The sequence below is a fragment of the Ovis aries genome, chromosome 1 (genome assembly GCF_016772045.2).
Source record: "Ovis aries strain OAR_USU_Benz2616 breed Rambouillet chromosome 1, ARS-UI_Ramb_v3.0, whole genome shotgun sequence".
Taxonomy (NCBI): domain Eukaryota; kingdom Metazoa; phylum Chordata; class Mammalia; order Artiodactyla; family Bovidae; genus Ovis; species Ovis aries.
The window spans coordinates 217,915,522-217,935,568 of NC_056054.1; the positions used below are offsets into that span (position 1 = coordinate 217,915,522).

Genomic DNA, 20,047 nt, shown 5'->3' on the forward strand with positions numbered 1-20,047 from the left:
CTGGGGATTCCCAGTTCCTTTGTCGGATCCTCAGGCTGGGAAACCTGACAATGGGGTTCAGAATCTTCACAATAGTGTGAGAACGTCTTTGATATTTCTCTTCTTCAGTCTGTGGGTCACCCACCTGGCAGTTACAGGATTTGATTTGATTGCAATTGCACCCCTCCTACCATCTTGCTGCGGCTTCTTTTTCTTTGGACACGAGGTATATTTTTTTGACGTGTCCTTCTGTTGATGGTTGTTCAACAGCTAGTTGCTCTTTGATTTTGGTGCTCTCGCAGGAGGAGATGAGCACACGTCCTTCTGTTCCATCATCTTGAACCGCCCTCTGTGCATTACTTCTTAAAGTTTCATTTTATTAATACACTGCTGAAGGTTGCTTTTCCTCCATCTAAACCTGTTTCTCTTTTCATATTTCCTCTGTGCTAATATTGTCAACTTTCTCTATATGACATGATCTCAAGATATTGTTAAAATGTAAAAATAATCCATTGATAGTGTGGTTACCTGTGAAGTCTTCTTTATAAACATCTGGGTGCCCAGTCCTGCTGTCTCTATGGCCTGGTAACAGGATTTTTGTTCTGTATTGTTTAGAGCATTCTTAGCCTCATACCTGCCCCTGGCCAGTGTTTTGTTTTTTGGTTATTTTTGGCCACACCGCATGGCTTGTGGAATTTCAGTTCCCTGACCAAGGGTTGTACCTTGGATGGTGCCTTCGGCAGTGAAAGCACAGAGTCCTATCCACTGGACTGCCTGGTAATTCCCTGGCCAGTGTTGATAGAAGGAGTTAGTGTGGAGAGGCAGTGACTCACTGTGCTTGGAATGACTGCTCAGGGGAAAATTTCTACTGATTTCTATAGTTTAAATGGAGGGTAGGTTAATTTCCTTCCAAAGAGAAAGGTACAAAGTCTGTCAGGGTTAGTTCAAGCAAAGAGATTCACTTTTTGATTTTCAGTCCCTTCGAACCCCCTAATACCTGGTTCTAAGTTGGCAAGGCAGCAGTTACAATTTTTCTGCCCTTTTGGGTCTTCTCCTCTTGCTGGTGGGGTATTAGTCTGAAGCTAAAATTTTTTTTTTAGATTCTTGATTTGGTAATTTGTCCTTTTCTTCAATTGGAAAAATGTTCGCTCTTGCAGGTCACTTTCAAATATTAAAAAATCTACTTGTGTTCTAACATAATGTACAGCCTAATATTTATTATAATAGACGTGTTTATTATTTCCTTACATACATTTCTAGGGTGCTAAAATCATTTACTTTTCTTTACCATTTCTTGAGAGTGGAATTCCTGCTTGATATTTATTAATCCTTTTCTTAATATATAAAATATAGGCAAATTTTAACCAAATATCTGGAAATTATCATGAGCTGTATTGGAACTCAAGTTTTTTAGTAGCAGTTTTTAGAGCTTTTATGAAATTAATCTAGTTTTAAAAATATGCTTGTTTGCAGATATTAATGAAGTATGTAGAAGGACTTAATGAAAGCCTAATTAGTCTGCTTAGATTGCCATTAAACAATACCGTAGACTAGGTAGCTTAAACAGCAGAAATTGATCTTCTCACAGATCTGGAGGATGGAAAGCTCGGGATCAAAAGCTGGCGGCCTTTGGTCTTTGGTGAGTGCTTTCTCCCAGGCGTGCAGGTGGCTGCCATCTTGATGTCCTCACGTGGTCTTCTGAGTGTGAGAAGAGCATAGCAGGTTTTCCTGTTGGGTCAGGGTCTTGCCCGTTGACCTCATTTAACCGTATATTACTTCCTTAGAGGCCCCATTACCAAATACAGTCACATAAAGAGGAATTGAACATACGAATTTTGTGGGACACAAACATTTGGACCATAGTTGGAACCCAGACTCAGCTAGGACTGTGGCTTCTTTTATACCCAGTGCTGCCCCTTAATAGCTAGGTGATTGCAGGCAAGTCACTTGACTATTGAAAGTTTCTTCACCTGAAATATATTGGATTCGTAGAATACCTGTCTTACCTCATGGGGTTGTAGTAACTATGGAATGAAATGATATATTTAATAATTTACAATAATACAGTTATTTGTGATAATAAAAGGTTCTACTTTGTATGTAGACTACCTGACAATACTAAAGTGTTTGTTAAAATAAGAAAAATTAACAAATGTCATATTCTCCTGAGCACTGAGACTTTTCTTATACAGAAGTATTGTTTAAGGTATCCTCACAGTTATTCTATAGTATATGTGCTTGTCAGTTGGACTTAGGACTAATATAAAATATATAGACACATTCTGATGTCTGATCAAAGAAAAGTTTAATTTAGGTGAAAAGATAACTATTACTCCAGTGAATTACCAGCTCTAGAAAACAAAGTTTGCTTACTTGCTAGAGCACAGAGAGACTTTTTATTCCTGTGTATAGTCTCCATTGTATTTCAAGAATATGGTAAATCTTAATTATAACTTAAAAAATTGAAGTTAAGTGGGCCTTTGCTATTATGCTCACAAAACCTCTATTTCCTTAGCTGTAAAAGGGCAATAATAATAACTATTCCACAGGCATTTTGTAAGTACAAAAGAAAATTATGTGAAAGCATCTTAAGCCCCTCTGTGGAAAGGTACTCTATAGAAAGCCAAGATGTGTTTACCAACACATTTATAAGGTGGTGATGTAAAATTTTCAGTCTTAGTTTGAAATGCTAGTCTAGTTACATGAAGAAATGCTAGTCTAGTTATATGAAGATTATTATCTAATTTCCATTTTGGTTTCAACAATGCTTGGGTATTTGTTAAACCTTCTAAATGCTTCTTTCTTGAGATGTTAATCAGATGTTAATTTCTTTAAAGAATCTCCAGAATTTTAAATAATAACCAAATGCAAAAAGATTGAAATAAGTTGTTAGAATTTTTTATAACGTTTTTGTCACAAATGTAGTTCAGTGTAAAAATAAAAGGCGTTACAGTCTGAAATTAAGAAAAAATTTTGTCTTTAGGTTTGTTTTAAATGTGGTAATTGATACATGATATTAAGCAGTCTTTCCAGTTTATCTTCCAGTGAACCTAGTTTCCATTATTTAGATAGGATTTTATCAGCATCTCCCTCTATGTAAACATATGCACCAGTATACAGAAGAGGCATAATGATGTGGAAACCACTTATTACTTGATTTTGCTAATTCTTATATATATGTGTGTATATATACACTTTTTTTCCTGTTATGAGTGACTCCCTTGTGGAAAGAACTGATGTTATTACTTACAGATTACTGTAGGGTTCTGTGAGTGTGGGGAAGAAGAGAAGTAAACCAAGATCCTTTATCTAGACAGCATGACTGACGGTATCATTTTTTCTTCAAGCAAAACTAGTGCTCTCCTAGATTTGGAATGGCCTCTGAAATTTCGTTTCACCATGGTTAAATTTCATTTAATCGTGCTGTAGGAGTTACACAGGTGTTTTGCTTAAATGAATTAACTTTTTATACAAAAATTTTTCTGGGTCAAATAGTACCAACTGTTTATCTTGGTTTAAATTTGGGAATTTATTTTGGAAGCTTTTCAAGTAATTGACTGTTAGCTGGAAGAATGTTTAGACATGGATTAAAAAGGATGCAGTCTTTATTTTATGATTTTAGAGTTATCATAGTATAATATAAAGATATTATACTTGTTCAGTTATGCTCTTCTTGCCAAAGAATGATTCAAGTGGATACACTTTGTTAAAAGTCATTGGAAGTATTTGATGACCTTTAAAATTTAATAAGAATAAATCATGTATAAATTCAGATTTATATCAGTTGTTTTAGGCAGTTTTCTTTTGGAACTTATCACAGTGTCGTTTATTTTATGAAATTATGTAGTTTTTCAAGGAAAAGTTGTCATTACATTTTCAAATCATTCGGAAGACTCGTTATAGATTTCTGATGTGAAAACTTTCCTCCTCTAGATTTATTTTAAAATTTATGTAATGTAAAAAGACTAATTGTTATTTTTTTCTCTTGTAGCATCATATCCTCCAATTCAGCCTCATCCTCTAATAAAACATCAGCAGATTCCTCTTCATTCACCACCTCCCAAAGTTTCCCATCATCAGCTGATACTACAACAGCAGCAACAACAAATTCAGCCAATCACACTTCAAAGTCCAACTCAAGACCCAGCGCCCTCCCAGCACTGTATACCACTCCAAAACCACGGCCTGCCTCCAGCTCCCAGTAGTGCCCAGTCACAGCATTGTTCACCAATTCAAAGTCATCCCCCTCCTCTAGCAATGTCTCCTAGCCAGTCACAGTCAGCACAGCAGTCTGTAGTGGTGTCTCCTCCTCCACCTCATTCACCAAGTCAGTCTCCTACTATAATTATTCATCCACAACCACTTATTCAGCCACACCCTCTTGTGTCATCAGCTCTCCAGCCAGGGTCAAACTTGCAGCAGTCCACTGCTAATCAAGTGCAGCCTACAGCACAGCTGAATCTTCCATCCCACCTTCCACTTCCAGCTTCCCCTGTTGTACACATTGGTCCAGTTCAGCAGTCCACCTTGGTGTCCCCAGGTCAGCAGATTGTGTCTCCAACATCACACCAGCAATATTCAGCCCTGCAGTCCTCTCCAATCCCAATTGCAACCCCTCCACAGATGTCGACATCACCTCCAGCTCAGATTCCACCACTGCCCCTGCAGTCTATGCAATCTTTACAAGTGCAGCCTGAAATTCTGTCCCAGGGTCAGGTTTTGGTGCAGAATGCTTTGGTGTCTGAAGAGGAGCTTCCAGCTGCAGAAGCTTTGGTCCAGTTGCCATTTCAGACTCTTCCTCCTCCACAGACTGTTGCGGTAAACCTACAAGTACAACCACCAGCACCCGTTGATCCACCAGTGGTAAGCCCTTGGAAGCTCTTTGACTTTCTTGCTGAACTGAAAGTAAACAGTTTTCTCCCACGTTGTGTTTTATCATTAGATCTAAATGCCTATGAATTTAAAAAGCTTGAAATTTCCATCTGTCAGTGTCTGACGTACATGCTATATGGGCCAAAAAAAATGCCATTTGTTGTAGTATGGTTGCATGCTTGATACTTTGTGATGGTTATTAAAGTCCCTCGTTAATTTTATTACTATTTAAACAAATCCATCTGCTATCTTTACAGAGTTGATTTTTTTTCCCCAAGGGAATGCATTTGAACCAGTGTCATCTGCACAAAGTTTTTTCTCTTAAGGTGATTATCCTTCATAGATCCCTTTGTTGGCTTGTATGTTCTTAAACGTATGGTTTATCTAGCTAACCTTTTTGGTTGTATGCATTCTGCAGTTATAGGCCGTTATGGGGCTTTTGCATCAAGGTTGGAGGTATGCTTGTATGATGTAATTTTTTGGTAAACTTATATTTTATAATTAAAATTTTGTAAAAAAAAAAAAAAAGTTATTCTAGGAAAGAATCCAGCTTTGCAAAGAAACATTAACTGTAGTCCATCTTTTGTAACCATTTTTTGTAACATCTTTTGAATTGTAACTTCTGATTTTTAAATTTCTACTAAGGGAAAACATATACTTGAAATATTTCTCATTTAAAAAGCTAAAAAGGATGAGTTGAATACTGAGAATAAAAAAATTCATTGAGAGGAGTAAAAGTTTTGAATAACTGAGACTATGGTGAAATTTATCAAAATAAACCTACAAAAATGGCACATATTGCCCAGAGAGGAAAATTATTCTGTAAAAACATTTGTCTTTTAAACATTCTGTAAAGGACTTTTATAAAATAATTTATAATAAAATTGAAATAAGGTCTCTAAATGTTAGAATGATCAAATTTATAACTGAGGAAAACAATATTCCCAAAGGAGATTTATATCAAACCTCACTGAAGAGATCTTAACACTTAAATACAAAATAACCTTAGCTCAGAAAGGAAAAGAGTTTCAAAGTTTGTTCCTTAATGGACAACATTTTGATTCTCAGGATACAAATTTATACATTCTTCATTCTTGTCATTTTGACTGATAAGCATGAAGAGGTTGAATTCCACTTTTATTCAGAACAGAACGTGGCAAAAGTAACAGTTGACATCTAGAAATAAGTTTGCATTTCAGTATTTTCTTTTAATGGATTTTGAAGAGTTTACAATGGATAATGTAAGATAAAAACACAGTCTTTAAGGTGTACAGTACCTTCAGAGAAATCAGATTTAATTTGAATCTATGTTCTCAATTTCTAGTTCAGTGGATTGGCTTTTAATAAGTAAAAAATAAAGTTCCTCTCTGTGCCTTTTATTTTTCTAATTATTTTTGTTAGGGCAAATCTTGGAGGACTATTGGGGATAGAAATATCAAAAACAGAACACTTGCCTTAAATTAAAGCTAAAAATCTAAGATCTTGTTATTTTCTGCCCTCTATTAATTTTGTGTTTTTTCCTTAAAATTTATGTTACTTAATTTTTGGAATTTTTTTCATGAGAAGAGTAGTTTTCTTTGCTATCACTGGTGTGGTTATATTTGCTATATATGTTTCCATGTTACTTTTCTTTTACTTTTGAGTACCATAGCCTATTTATTACATTGCTGTATTTTTCTCTTATTACCTTTATCAAATCTATGTTTTTACCATCAGATTTCTTCATGAGTTATTCCTTCACAGTTTCCAGGTTTTTTCAAATGTTTAAAGGTAGAGAGATGTTTACTTCTAAAGAGAAATAATAGGTATCTACTTCTAAATAATAGATGTGAAACTTTCAAACATAAGTGTGAATTTTCAAAGTAAAATCAATATTTTTTTAAAAGATTTTTCATTGATATTTGGGTATGATAAATAGGATATGATGAGTGTAGATAATTTAGAACTAATAAATGTTTTCCACAGTTTATTTAGGGAAGGGTGACAGATGAGGCTGATGTACTTTGAGGTAAGTTTGGCAGCCATTGTTAGTTATAGAATAGTTATGAACTAAAGAGAAATTGTAATGTACAGTTTCCAAATGATCTTGTGAGCAAAACCTTCACTTCTTTGCTTTATTCAATCTTTTAGTTATTGTACTTATGTTTTTTATGTTGATGGTGCCTGGTGTCTGACCGGTCTGTTTTTGCCTACTTCTTTTATTCTTTATTTTGCCTTCACGTGGGAGATTTAGAATAAAGTATGTATAGTTAGGCTTACTTGTAAAGAATGAAAAGTATTTTATAGGATTGTTTGATGGATTATTTCAGAATATGCTATTTGTATTTGCCTCTTTTAATCCTTTAAAACTCTTTTCCTGTTTTTTTAAAAATCAGAATTCTATGCATGATCTCCATGATCTTTGATTCCTTAAAAGCTATTATAGTAGCTGTTTGAAAAACTTGTGACAGCATTAATATTAAAAAGTTTTCAGCACTTAAGGAAAAGATGCCCTTTGTAAGAAGAGTAATTATCTAATAAAGGAATGCTGCATAGATAAACTGAACTAGTGTAGTTGATAAAACTGTTACTTGTGTAACTACCTATGCATCAACATCCCCACCACTCTTCCAAATTAAGGTAATGACCACTGCAGCAGATGCCCCTCACTAGAAGTTTTTTTTTGTTTTTACTTTAACCCCCAGGACTTTATTTTTGGATGACTTTCCTTATATTGGACATTATCATCATTTAAGAAAATTTATCATGAACAGATAATAGCAGCTATCATTCTTGCACTGTACAATAACCAACGACTGCTTTCACTACCGAGGATCCAAACACGAGGCAAGGACTCTCTCCTGGTGAAACAGGTTTTCAGATGCAGGGTTGAGAGCAAATAACTTTTAAAAAATGTTGCCTACTTAGTAGCTGATTCAGATCACAACTCTGAATATTATATTTATATAAAATCTAGCAGTAACAATAGGAATTTAAAAATTTTAAAACAAAAGGGAAATTTTTTTCCTAATAGAGTTGAAAAATTAGGAGTTTTTTTGTTTTTGGTTTTTAAATTCTATTGCTGTTGTTAGATATGCCTTTGTAGGTAAAACTTCATAGTCCTTTTTCTCACACATGGTTTATGCTGATTTCAGAAATCTTGATCATTTTTAATTTCAAATCATCAAACTTTTTCAATAGTTTGATTAAAAATTTTTTTGTGAATGTTACTGAAACTTTTTTGACATTAGAAATATTAATCACTTTAGGTAAGTTATCTTAACTCACTTTTATAAGCATAAGTAATAAGCTTTGTACATAAAAGAAGGGGGGTAAATTGCTTTGTGGCTTTGCTTTTAGTAACCTGTCTTTCAAAAACAATGGTTCAGTAAAAATGAGGACAAATTAAAATACTTGTGTCAGTCTGTTACAAGTGGACATTGAAAATTCATCCTTAATTTTAATAAAAATCAATAGTAGGTTCCATATTTTTTAGTTATAAAGTTCCTTCTCAGAGTGCTTTTGAGTCTGTTTTCCTCAAGTATTATCTTTACCATTGGATAACAAGGCAGAAATGTAAAAACTTGCTTCTGTAAGTATGGAACAATATTAAAGAAATACAAGTAATAGGTCAAATGGCTTAGGATGGGGTGTGTGTGTGTGAGTGAGATTCCAGGGACAGATATTTTTTGTTTACTTGATAATTAGCTTATAAAAATTCATTAGATTCTTGAGTCAATTAGAAGATTAAAAATGTAATCACATGCAATTTTGTAGGTTCTCAGGCATTACTTTTCAAAATTTGCTCTTTAATTTACAGAAATACAGTAAAGAAGAGCTTGGGATATAGTCATTTAGGCAGTACATTTCTTTATATAATATGTGTCGTTCTGGAGATTCACCTAACATGCTTTGAAAAATATTAGTATCTGTTTTGATTTATGACAATTGAAAGTTAATAGAAATTTTATTAAACTCTCCAAATAGTTATTTGAGTGTATAAATTCAAAACATTTTCAAAAGTTAACAAAATTTAAAGTAATTCCTGATTCAACTATCACCTTTTGGGAAAACCTTAGTGATTTATAACTTAGGTACTGATCCACAACTTGCTTCCAGTGAAAAATATCATCAGGTATTATGAATCGTCAAGTATTATGAAAAACTTCATTTGAATGATTTTAAAGCTTCTCTTTCAATAGATCAAATAGTCTTTTTGTCTTTTACATTTTGAAACACTTAGAATTTATTTTGTTAATTAAATTAGGAACACCTTATTAAATGTCTCACAGACATTTTTAGGCAGTGTGGTTTGTCGTCGTAGGTTTATCAAGTAGAAGATGTCTGTGAAGAAGAAATGCCAGAAGAGTCAGAAGACTGTGTCCGGATGGATAGGACGCCGCCGCCACCCACGCTGTCTCCAGCAGCTATAACTGTGGGGAGGGGAGAAGATTTGACTTCTGAACATCCCTTGTTAGGTGAGGAGGTGCCTAAATTTGGGGGAAATTTCTGTTAGACAAATGTTAGTAATGGAAAAAGTTCATTTTTTTTCCACCAGAGATGATCTTAAACTAATTTATTATATAATAAATTGCAGCAAAACATAGATTAGAATTCAAGAGCTTTTTTTGATGAAAAACTATTAGAGCAATTGATGAGGAACTGCCCAAATCAAAAACACGTTTCAGTCTTTGAAGTTGTAGTAGTTTGTACAGATGTGTTTCATATGCTCTTTCAGATTTATTTGTCAAGCTATTTCTAGCATAAAAATTAGAACAAGGCAGTTTATTAGAAAATTTCAATTACACTGTCCAAAAATCACAAAGCATTTGAAGTTATGTCTGACATTCCTCATAATTGCTTGTGATTCAGATTGAGTAAATGCTTTTAAAAGTGTTGCTTTCTGGATAGTACTTACATTAAGCCACTCTGATTCTTACTAGAGACATGGATTAAAACATTCCTAACACCTTCAAATTCTTATTCACTACTTTAGAACTACTTATGAGTTCAAGTTAATCCTCTCTATTCTCTGCACATTATCAAAGTGACTGTGAATCCTAGGTACTTCACTAAAACATTATGATGTATAGCCCAGTATCTAAGTCCTAAAAAAGATATATTCTGGGTTAGGAGTTCGGTTTTTTTTTTAATTTTGAATATTTTATTTAGATCAGGGTGGCAAATGATAGGTCATGCTTCAGATCTTTCTGCTACATGTTTTGGTATGGCCCACAAGCCAAGGATAGTTCTAAAATTTTTAAACGTTCAGAAAAAAAAAATCAAAGAGTTAATTCATGTCATGTGAAGATTATGTGAAATTCAAATTTCATTGTCCATAAGTGAAATTCTGTGCAACGTAGCCACATTCATTTGTTCAGATGTTATCTATGGCTACCTTTATACTACTACAGCAAAGGGGTCATTGCAGAGAACATATGTCTTTTATAAAAATGTTTACTGACCCCCTCACCCAGATAATGCTAATCTTGATTCAGGCTTTGTTGTAAGTATTCTGTCCTGTTGAATATCTCATCACCTTCATGATCATGTTTAGTTGAGAGGAACCAATGTTATCAGGCACGGAAACAAACTATAATGGGGCACTCACTTAGCCTCTCCTCCTTCAGCGTGCCACATCTCTAACCCTTGTCTTCTTTCTAGCTTTTATTTCTTACTGCCAGTGTGAATCTCCAGAAAGCAAGGAGCTAGAAAACCAATTTAACTCCAACTTTTTCTCCTTCCTGAAAAACAAAAAACATTTAGTCAATAAAATTATGAAAAATATTTAAGACAAATTCAGTATCATTGCCTTTGCTTATTCAAAATAATACCTCAAAAGACAGATCTAAGGAAACTTACCTATAGTACTAAATCTTTGTAGTTTTTGTATACTGAAAATGGATTCATGTTGCTGCAGATATCTTGGGAGTTTTTATTTAAAGGCAGAAATATATATCACTGGATACTAACCCTGCATTGTGACTGTGATTCAGTTGCCTAATAAGCATTACTGATGGTACTCAAGAAAATTTAAATACTTTGGAAGTATTGAATCTCAACAATATCTTCACAATATTTCCTTAGAAATATAATCTGAGATCCTGCCAGACATATTCCTCTGGCTAAATTGCCTCAGTAAACTATAAATTTTTGAATCTTCCTTTAATTTTCTTCATGCTTAACTACTTTTCTGTAGTATATGAGAGGGAAAAGCAAGTACAGATTGCTCATCAAATCATGTAATAAACTAACCTATAAAAATAGAGGGACTTGTTTCCACCAGGATTGAGTCTTCATAAGTCTTTAAGAATTCTTAAAGCATCCATAAAGGACTTCCCTGGTGGTACAGTGGACAAGAATCCACCTGCCAGTGTAGGAGACACGGGTTCCATCCCTAATCCAGGAAGATTCCACGTACGGTGGAGCAGCTGAGCCTGTGCACCAGAGCTGCTGAGGCTGGACTCTAGAGACTGTGGGCCACAACTAAAGAAGCCTCGCACCTAGAGCCTGTGCTTCGCAGTAAGAGAAGCCACCGCAATGAAAACTGGCACTCACCACAACTAGAGAAGGCCACGCAAAGCAGCAAAGGCCCAGTGCAGCCAAAAATAAGGAAATAAAAATAAAAAGCATCTATAAAAAAGTAGAACAAACTCATTGGTTTCACCCAGGAAATGAAACTACAAACAGGCAGAGTAACTTGTGGCAAAGTCTTTATCTGTTAACTTGGGGTTTCTCGATTCACAGTTGTCTTAAATCTAGAGAGGATAATAATTGCGTTTGTTCTACTGTGTTGTGTTTTTTATTTTAACAGCTGATTATGAACTGGCATGTAAACATTCTTCATAAAGTCAATAACTCATAAGTTTTCAACAAAACTTAGGTCTATTTGTATATATGATCCAAAAATCAGTTAGAACATATATACCAAGCAGTATTTTCTGAAAAAACAACATTATACTTAATGCAGTATCTATACACCTGTAAGGGGACATTAAATTTTTCTTATTTTTCAGCTCTCCATAGATTTGTATTTCCCTTCCAACAGAAAAGTTGCTTTTCAGTTCCTGTTCAGAATTATCTTTTATCCCTTTTACTCTAGGAGTATATGTGAAAATTAGGTATGTGGGATAGGATTTTTATGGAGTTTTTCAGTCTTGTAATACATGTGTACAATTGTGTATTTGTTCCTGGAAATAAGCAAATCAGTATTTACTGCTGACTTTTAGTTTTTAATGAGGGATTGTGTGACTTTAAATAGGTTTTCTAGTACAGTTTATCCTGGTGGATTATTTGGTGGAACAAGGTTAATTTATGGATATAATATTGCTGTGATAAATAAGCTATATAGTAATATTAATTACATCAGAGTTACTAGGTGTGAACCATTAGCTTTTCCTTTTTTGACACTACCAGTTATCACTGCACTGTTTCATTAGTGGAAATTTTTATCTGTTTATCTTTGGCTGTGCTGGTTCTTCATTGCTGCCTGTGGGCTTCCTCTAGTTGTGGCGAGTGGGGGCTACTCTTTGTTGTGTTACAAGGACTTCTCTTTGCAGTGGCTTCTCTTGTTGCAGAGCATTGACTAAGATGCTCAGGCTCAGCAGTTGTGGTGCACAGGCTTAGTTGCCCTGCAGCATGTGGGGTCTTTCTGGGCCAGGGGTCAAACCTGTGTCCCCAGCAATGGCAGGTGGATTTTTAACCACTGGACCACCAAAGAAGTCTCTGAAATTTTTATTCAATAGGGATTTTTCTTTCTTCTGTACCTAACTGGGCTATGTTTGACCATCTTTGATAGTGATATCAATTCTTTTCATACTTAATGGTGGAGAGGAGTTACCATAGGAGTTAAAAGCATTGTCTCTGTTAGTAACCCGGCTCCACTGCTTAGTAGCTACATGTCTTTAGGCAAGTTAATCTTTTTTTTTTTTTCTCCACATCTATAAATGGAGATAATAACAGTACTTACCCATAGGCTTGGAGAAGGAAATGGCAACCCACTCCAGTATTCTTGCTTGGAGAATCCCAGGGACAGAGGAGCCCGGTGGGCTGCCGTCTATGGGGTCGCACAGAGTCAGACATGACTGAAGTGACTTAGCAGCAGCAGCAGCAGCACCCGTAGGCTAGCTAGGATTAAATGTGTTACAACGTGTAAAGACATTTATACATGTAAGTGCTGGCACATAAGTGCTCAGTAAATAGTGGTATTATCTTTACCACATGCCCCTTTTTTTTTGTTGTTGTTACTTCTCTCAGCCATCTTGTACTCACTGGTATTCCTGGCTATCACCTGGTTCCATCTCTCCACTTTGGTACAGCTTAGTAAAGATTCAGTGCTAACAAATGGGTAGGTAAAGTCTCTGTCGTAGGCTATGGATCTGTCTTACTGTGGTCCTCGGAGCTTGCCTGGGAAAAATCAAAGTGAACTAGCCTAGCATTTTGCAATTGCCTGGTACTGCAGTGTTCCTACAAACTGATATGTACAGTGTCATTGAAGATTTGTTAAAAATAGCAACAGCAAAGAACATTTGTGCATGGTTGTGGATTACTTGAAATAAAGGTAATGCCCTGTATAGTTCATTATAATTTCTATTTATTCTATCAATTTCATGATCTTTTTTTCTTAAGCATATTCTCCCCTCCCTAGTACCATTTGGAATATATGAATAGAAACATAGGAAATTTAATAACTGTAGCTTAAAATTTTTTAAAATTTAAAAATAATTGTTCTAAAGTTGACATTCTAAAACATTTTCATGTCTTATGGGACAGTTCTTTTTAACCAAAGTTGGAATGCTAACTTTGAGCAAGTTGTTGCCTTCCGCTGTAAATGGGGATAGTAGTACATATCTCATAAGGTTATTGTGGAGATTCCCAGGTAGTGCTACTGGTAAGGAACCCACCTGCCGCTGCAGGAGACACAAGAGGTACAGGTTCGATCCCTGGCTTGGGAAGATCCCCTGGAGGAGGAAATGGCAACGCACTCTGGTATTCTTAGCTGGAGAATCCCATGGACAGAGAAGCCTGGTGGGCTACAGTCCATAGGGTCTCAAAGAGCCAGATACTATTGAAGCGAATTAGCATGAATTGTGGAGAGAGGAGATAATAAATATAAGGGTCTCAGAATTTTGTTTTAAAACATAAGACATTAAACTGTTACTGTTATTAATGTTCTCCAGTTTTCTTTCATATTTGCCTGGGCAGAATGGTACAGATTTAAAAAGTGACTTTTTTTTTTTTTTTTTTTCCCCAGAGCAAGTAGAATTACCTGCAGTGGCATCAGTCAGTGCTTCAGTAATTAAATCTCCTTCAGATCCTTCACATGTTTCTGTTCCTCCACCTCCGCTCTTACTTCCAGCTGCTACCACAAGAAGTAATAGTACATCTATGCCCAGTAGCGTACCTAGTGTTGAAAACAAACCTCCACAGGCTATTGTAAAGCCACAGATCTTGACCCATGTTATTGAAGGTTTTGTGATTCAGGAGGGATTGGAGCCATTTCCTGTAAGTAGCAAGCAAATTTGCATTTTCAAAATTATTCACGTAGCATAATTTTAAAATGTATGATCTATTGGTCTCTAATGTATTTTCTCTAATAAAAAACTTACTTCAAAAGTTATTAATCTCCCTGGAGAGGGAAATGGCAGTGCACTCCAGTATTCTTGCCTGGGAAATCCCATGGACAGAGAAGCCTGGAGGGCCACAGACCATGGGGTCAAAAAAAAAAAAAGAATTTCTTTCTGTCTACTCTTTGTATATTTCCATATATATCAATAGTTCAAGAATTTTATGCTAGCTATTTAGATGTGTAAGGTGGAAGCAAACAGTTTCAGGGTATAAGGATATTAGTTAAATAATTTTTAGAGAAGGCAATTAGATGTTCACTCTGAAGGAAACTTTCAATTTTTCCCCTTTAAGGGGATTGAAATGACACCAGAAGTGTATTATTTTCTTTTAAAAGGTGTTTCTTGTATAATGTGATACTTGAGAACTTTAATTTGGATACAGGAAATAGTAACTTCCAATGATCTTATACATCTGAAGTTATCCAGTTGATGGTTTTTAATTAGCAAATATATTTTCTCATTATTTTTTAAATCTAAGGCTTCAATCAGATTTTATAAATGCTTCAAAATGTACACATCAGAATTGAGATGCTGTATCCTATCACTAAAAGTAATTTGATTTGAGACTAGCTATACGTTACAGCTACGTTAGCTACATTACATGTTGTGTTTAGAAATGAACATTTTTCCTTAGGAAATATACCAAGACAAATGGCCAAAATCAAAGCCCCAAACAAAGACACGAGAAAACAAAATTATGTATTTTGAAGCCCTTTGAAGCATCTGATTTTTCAGATTCATAGGTAGGGTATTATGACTGCACAGTGATAGTTGACTATAGCCAGTTGCCTTTGTTTTCAGTTTACTGTGTGTAGGATCTAAGAACCAAACTGGGATCTAAGAACCTCTGATATAATGAGTGGAGAAACAGTCTTTCCTCCCTGGTCTCAGAGATTGGATCCTGGCTGTGCCATATACTGAATGTGTAACCTTTGTCAGGCCACTCAACCTTTTTGAAATTCATTTGCTCATACAGCAAATGGAGATGATGCTTTGCTCTTACGGTTACTGTGAAGACTAAATGTGTGTAACTGTTCTATGTAGTAATATGTATTATTTTTTCACTGAAAATTTGGAAAATGTACAGAGCAAATAGTAATACCACAAAATGTATTTTAATATATATATTTTCGTATGATCAGGACTATAATTGTATATGTAGTTCAGATTCCCTTTTTTTTTAATTAAAAAAATTTTTTTTGACCACACCTTTCTTCTTACCTCTTGTGAGATCTTAGTTCCCCAACCAGAGACTGAACTTGGGTCCTTGGCATTGAAAGTGCAGGATCCTAACCACTGGACTGCCAGGGAATTCCTTACAGATCAGCTTCTTTTGCTTAGTATAGCTTGAATATTTATTTTCTCATTTGATTAATAGTACTTTGGAAACCTTTTGAAAGGTTACCTAATATTTCACTTTCTGGACAGTCATAATTTATATAATCCTTCAATTACAGTTGCTCCTTCCCCCCCACTTCCCGCCCCAAATATCCACAGGTTTCACACTGGGGAGTCAACCCAATTGTAGATCAAGAATCTAGAAAAAAAAGAAATCTAGAAAATTCCAAATAGTAAAACTTGAATTGATCATGCACAGGCAGCTATTTACTTCATATTTACATTGTTTTTGATATTATCAGTAATCTAGAGATGATTTAAAGGGCTTCCCTGTGACTCAAGTGGTAAAGAATTTGCCTGCAATGCAGGGGACTTGGGTTCAATCCCTGGGTTGGAAAGATCCCTTGGAGAAGGAAATGGCAATCCATTCCAGTATCCTTGCTGATTTAAACCACACGGTAGAATGCATAGGTTATATGCAAATAACGCTCCATTTATACATAAGGGACTTGAGCATCGGTGTTTTTTTGCACCCTGTCGAGTCCTGGAATCAATCCCCTGCAGATACTGAGGAACATCTATACTGTTGGACATTTAGGTTTCCATTTTTTTTGCTGTTCAAAGGAATATTCTTGTATGTAAATTATCCACATTTGAAATATTATTTCTTTAGCATAAATTCCCAGAAGTATAGGTGTTAGATCACATTACATATGTATTCATAAGACTCTTGATATATATTGGCAAATCATTTTCTGGAAGAGTATTTAAATTTATTCATATACCCTAAGTGTATACTCTCATCAGCACTCAATAGTGGTTTTTTCAGCAATAATTTCCACTATTTTTATTTGAGACATAATTACATATACAAACTGAAATAAACACAATTTAAAAGGTTATGGGTTGAGAGTTCCCTGGTGATCCAGTGGCTAGGACTTGGTGCTTTCACTGCAGGGGCGTTCAATCCCTGCAAGCGAGGCCCAATAAAAAGTTTATGGGTGATTATTCTCCAGGGTAACATGTAAAAAGTTCCAATAAGCTGCTGTTCACTATGTATGAAAAAAATGATGGAGACTTGACCAGCATTCTCAAATAGAATCAAAGGTTCTCTTAAGATTAGCTGAGGGTTCACTAGTAAAAAACAAAATACTTTTGTTGTAGATTATTTTTGCTGAAAGCATTTCTAAAGTAAGTAGTTTTCATGACTTAAATTGGTGTACTGAACATAAGTGACTATATTTTTGTTGATTTTGGATGTTAATGTTTGAGGAATTTTCCATTTCTATTTGTGATTAAAATAGGTTACTTAACTAGGAGTCAGGAGACTTAAGTTCTAGTCCTGTTTCTGCTGTTACCAAGAAATCACCTGCACACTTTGAATATTAGTTCCCTTATCTTAAAATATAGTAATGATCTATCCTGAGGAAAGAATCCTATAAATACAAAGTTTTGTACATGAAAAATCAATCTTAAAGGTTGTTGCAGAAGAAGGTAAAGGTAATTATAATCACAATTTATTACTGATTTTTTAAAAAGATTTTTTTTAGCCTACCCACCTAAACAAAGACCCTTGGTTCCATTTGACTGAGACTTTGGTCATACTGCTCATGAGCTGTGATATAAAGTGTTTAGGCAACCTGAACATAACCTTTTCTCAAGAAATAAATGAATGGATCTGATTATTGTACAAGTAAATTATCACAGATGCTATTAATTTCAAGAGACTGTTAAACTAAATTATTTCTGAATGTCTTTAAAAAGATCATTTCATTTTGTTCTGTCTTTTAAAGGTGAGTCGTTCATCTTTGCTTATTGAACAGCCTGTGAAAAGAAGGCCTGTTTTGGATAATCAGGTGATAAATTCTGTGTGTGTTCAGCCAGAGCTACAGAATAATGCAAAGCATGCAGATAATTCATCTGACACAGAGATGGAAGACATGATTGCTGAAGGTTTGTGGATTTTTGTTTAAGATACTCTTTAACTTTGGCATTTATTACTTGAATCAGAACATGGATTTTTATCATACACAGATTTTTCCCTTGGAAGTATTTACTTTTATTCTCATATAATGCATTATTTGACTAAAATAATGGGAACTCGAACCAGACTCTTAATGACCATTTAATTAAAATAACAAGATTGGTGTTAATTTTTATAATACCAGTTTGACCTTTGAAGGAGTGTGAGTGGGAAAATTTCTGTTATATATGAAACCAGTTCAAAATTTTAGGATCAAAACAACCAATCTTCTTCTTTAAATAGACTTTATTAAATGACTATTTTACTGAGCTTGTTTAAAAATTTAGAGCTTCCAGGTTGTTTGGTTTTAGATTTTATGTATTCTTATGTTTGATATCAGGTGGGTATTAACAGTTGTGTTAAGTCTTCAATCAAAAGATGATTAAATTTGTTCAAGGAGGAAAATACCACTAAATCTTCTTAGTGTCAAAGAATCTTTTTTTTTAATAGGCCTTGTTCTACCAGTGAATATTTCATTAAAGTTAAAGTGGTATGCAAAATGACTTCAGGAAAACAAACACAAATGCAAAAATGATGTTTTTTATTGATTCTGATCATGGCTCTGCAGTAGATACTGTTCAATTAAATAGCATGTAGTATGGTCGGGGCTCTACAATTGTGAATTAACATCTGTGTCTAAGTAATTATCCTCAATATATTAGTGTATTTCATCTAAATTTATTCACTTTGTAAATGTTTACTGAATATGTACTGTGCGCCTGTACTTTGCTAAATTAAGTGAAATAGCATGCTCGTAAGCAAAATAGATACTGACTTGGCTCACAGTTTTCCTGATTAAGAGGAAGGCATCTCTGTCATTATTGGTAACATATGGACTGTTGCAATGTATTTATCACTGTTTTACTTGTTATTTGAATAGCAAAGAACTGATAGTAGTGTAAAATTTTTTACTGCTAACTTATGTTGAGTTCAGTTTGATTTTTTTAATTTAAAAGAATGTTAAATGTGAAAACTTCAAACATACTTAAAATTAGAGCTGTATAATGAATCTCAGCTCACCCAGACTCAATATTACTACCCAGTTTTAAACATTATTTTGCGAAGTTAGTTTCATGCAACCCTTTGTTTTTTTCCCCCTACATTCCCCGTTCTCTTTTTCTCTATTGCTTTTTCTCTTTCCCTTTTCTTCCTCTGTTTAAAAACAAATCATAGTTCTTGTTTTTTACTAGTACATACTTCAGTGTGCATCTATAAAATGTACATTTTAATGCTGTGTTACCCAAAACAATGTTAATAATAATTCTTTGTCATCTAGTACCTGGTTCATATTCAAATTTCCTCAATTGTATAATTACTTAAATAGTGTAAATGTCCTTTTATAGTTATTTTGTTCAAATCAGGGTTCAGAAAGTGCCCGGTGGTGGTTTAGGAGTAAAGAGGTAATCACTCATTTGTGTCCGACTCATTGCAACCCCATGGACTGTCTGTCCAGACTCCTCCGTCCATGGGATTCTCCAGGCCAAGAATATTGCAGTGGTTGCCATTCCCTTCTCCAGGGGATCTTCTACACCCAGGGACTGAAACTGGGTTTCCTGTGTCACAGGCAGGATTCTCTACCAACTGACACCAGGGAAGCCTTTTGTTGTTCGGAATTTAATTTCATTTAATTCCTAAGTACTTGCTTTTATTATAGTTATGCATACTATTTATTTGAGAATTTTTCATTTGAGGTGAAGAGTAGTAAAGACAAATGTACAGGGATTTTTTTTTCTTGCCTATGTAAGTGTATAAACAAAAGTTTTCTAGGTTAATAAGCTATATAATGTGCCCTCTTATGTGCGCATATTGGAGAAAAATGGAAAACTGCCTAGGAAACTTCACAGTATACTTTGTGATGCTCATGGTTTATAATATAATACGTATAAAACATACGGTGGACTGTGCTAGAACGTCAAGGAGCTTTTGATCTAGTTCAGTTCAGTCGCTCAGTCGTGTCTGACTCTTTGCGACCCCATGAATCGCAGCACGCCAGGCCTCCCTGTCCATCACCAACTCCCGGATTTCACTCAGACTCACGTCCATCGAGTCAGTGATGCCATCCAGCCGTCTCATCCTCGGTCATCCCCTTCTCCTCCTGCCCCCAATCCCTCCCAGCATCAGAGTCTTTTCCAATGAGTCAACTCTTCGCATGAGGTGGCCAAAGTACTGGAGTTTCAGCTTTAGCATCATTCCTTCCAGAGAAATCCCAGGGCTGATCTCCTTCAGAATG

General features: G+C 35.0%; 1 protein-coding gene across 40 annotated transcripts in view; it reads left to right on the plus strand.

Moving 5' to 3' along the window:
- Positions 1-20,047, plus strand: part of PHC3 (polyhomeotic homolog 3) — a 79,730-nt gene that overhangs the window by 37,076 nt on the left and 22,607 nt on the right. For 21 of the 40 annotated variants that reach the window (XM_060393866.1, XM_060393928.1, XM_060393864.1 and 18 more), the window contains 4 exons: positions 3,971-4,842; positions 9,155-9,308; positions 14,084-14,334; positions 17,588-17,747. In XM_060393866.1, coding sequence (XP_060249849.1) covers positions 3,971-4,842; positions 9,155-9,308; positions 14,084-14,334; positions 17,588-17,747 — 1,437 coding nt within the window. Of the gene's footprint in view, positions 1-3,970; positions 4,843-5,129; positions 5,178-9,154; positions 9,309-14,083; positions 14,335-17,587; positions 17,748-20,047 lie in introns of all 40 variants that reach the window. The other 19 variants (XM_015092558.4, XM_042234650.2, XM_042234648.2 and 16 more) reach the window with 1 other exon arrangement.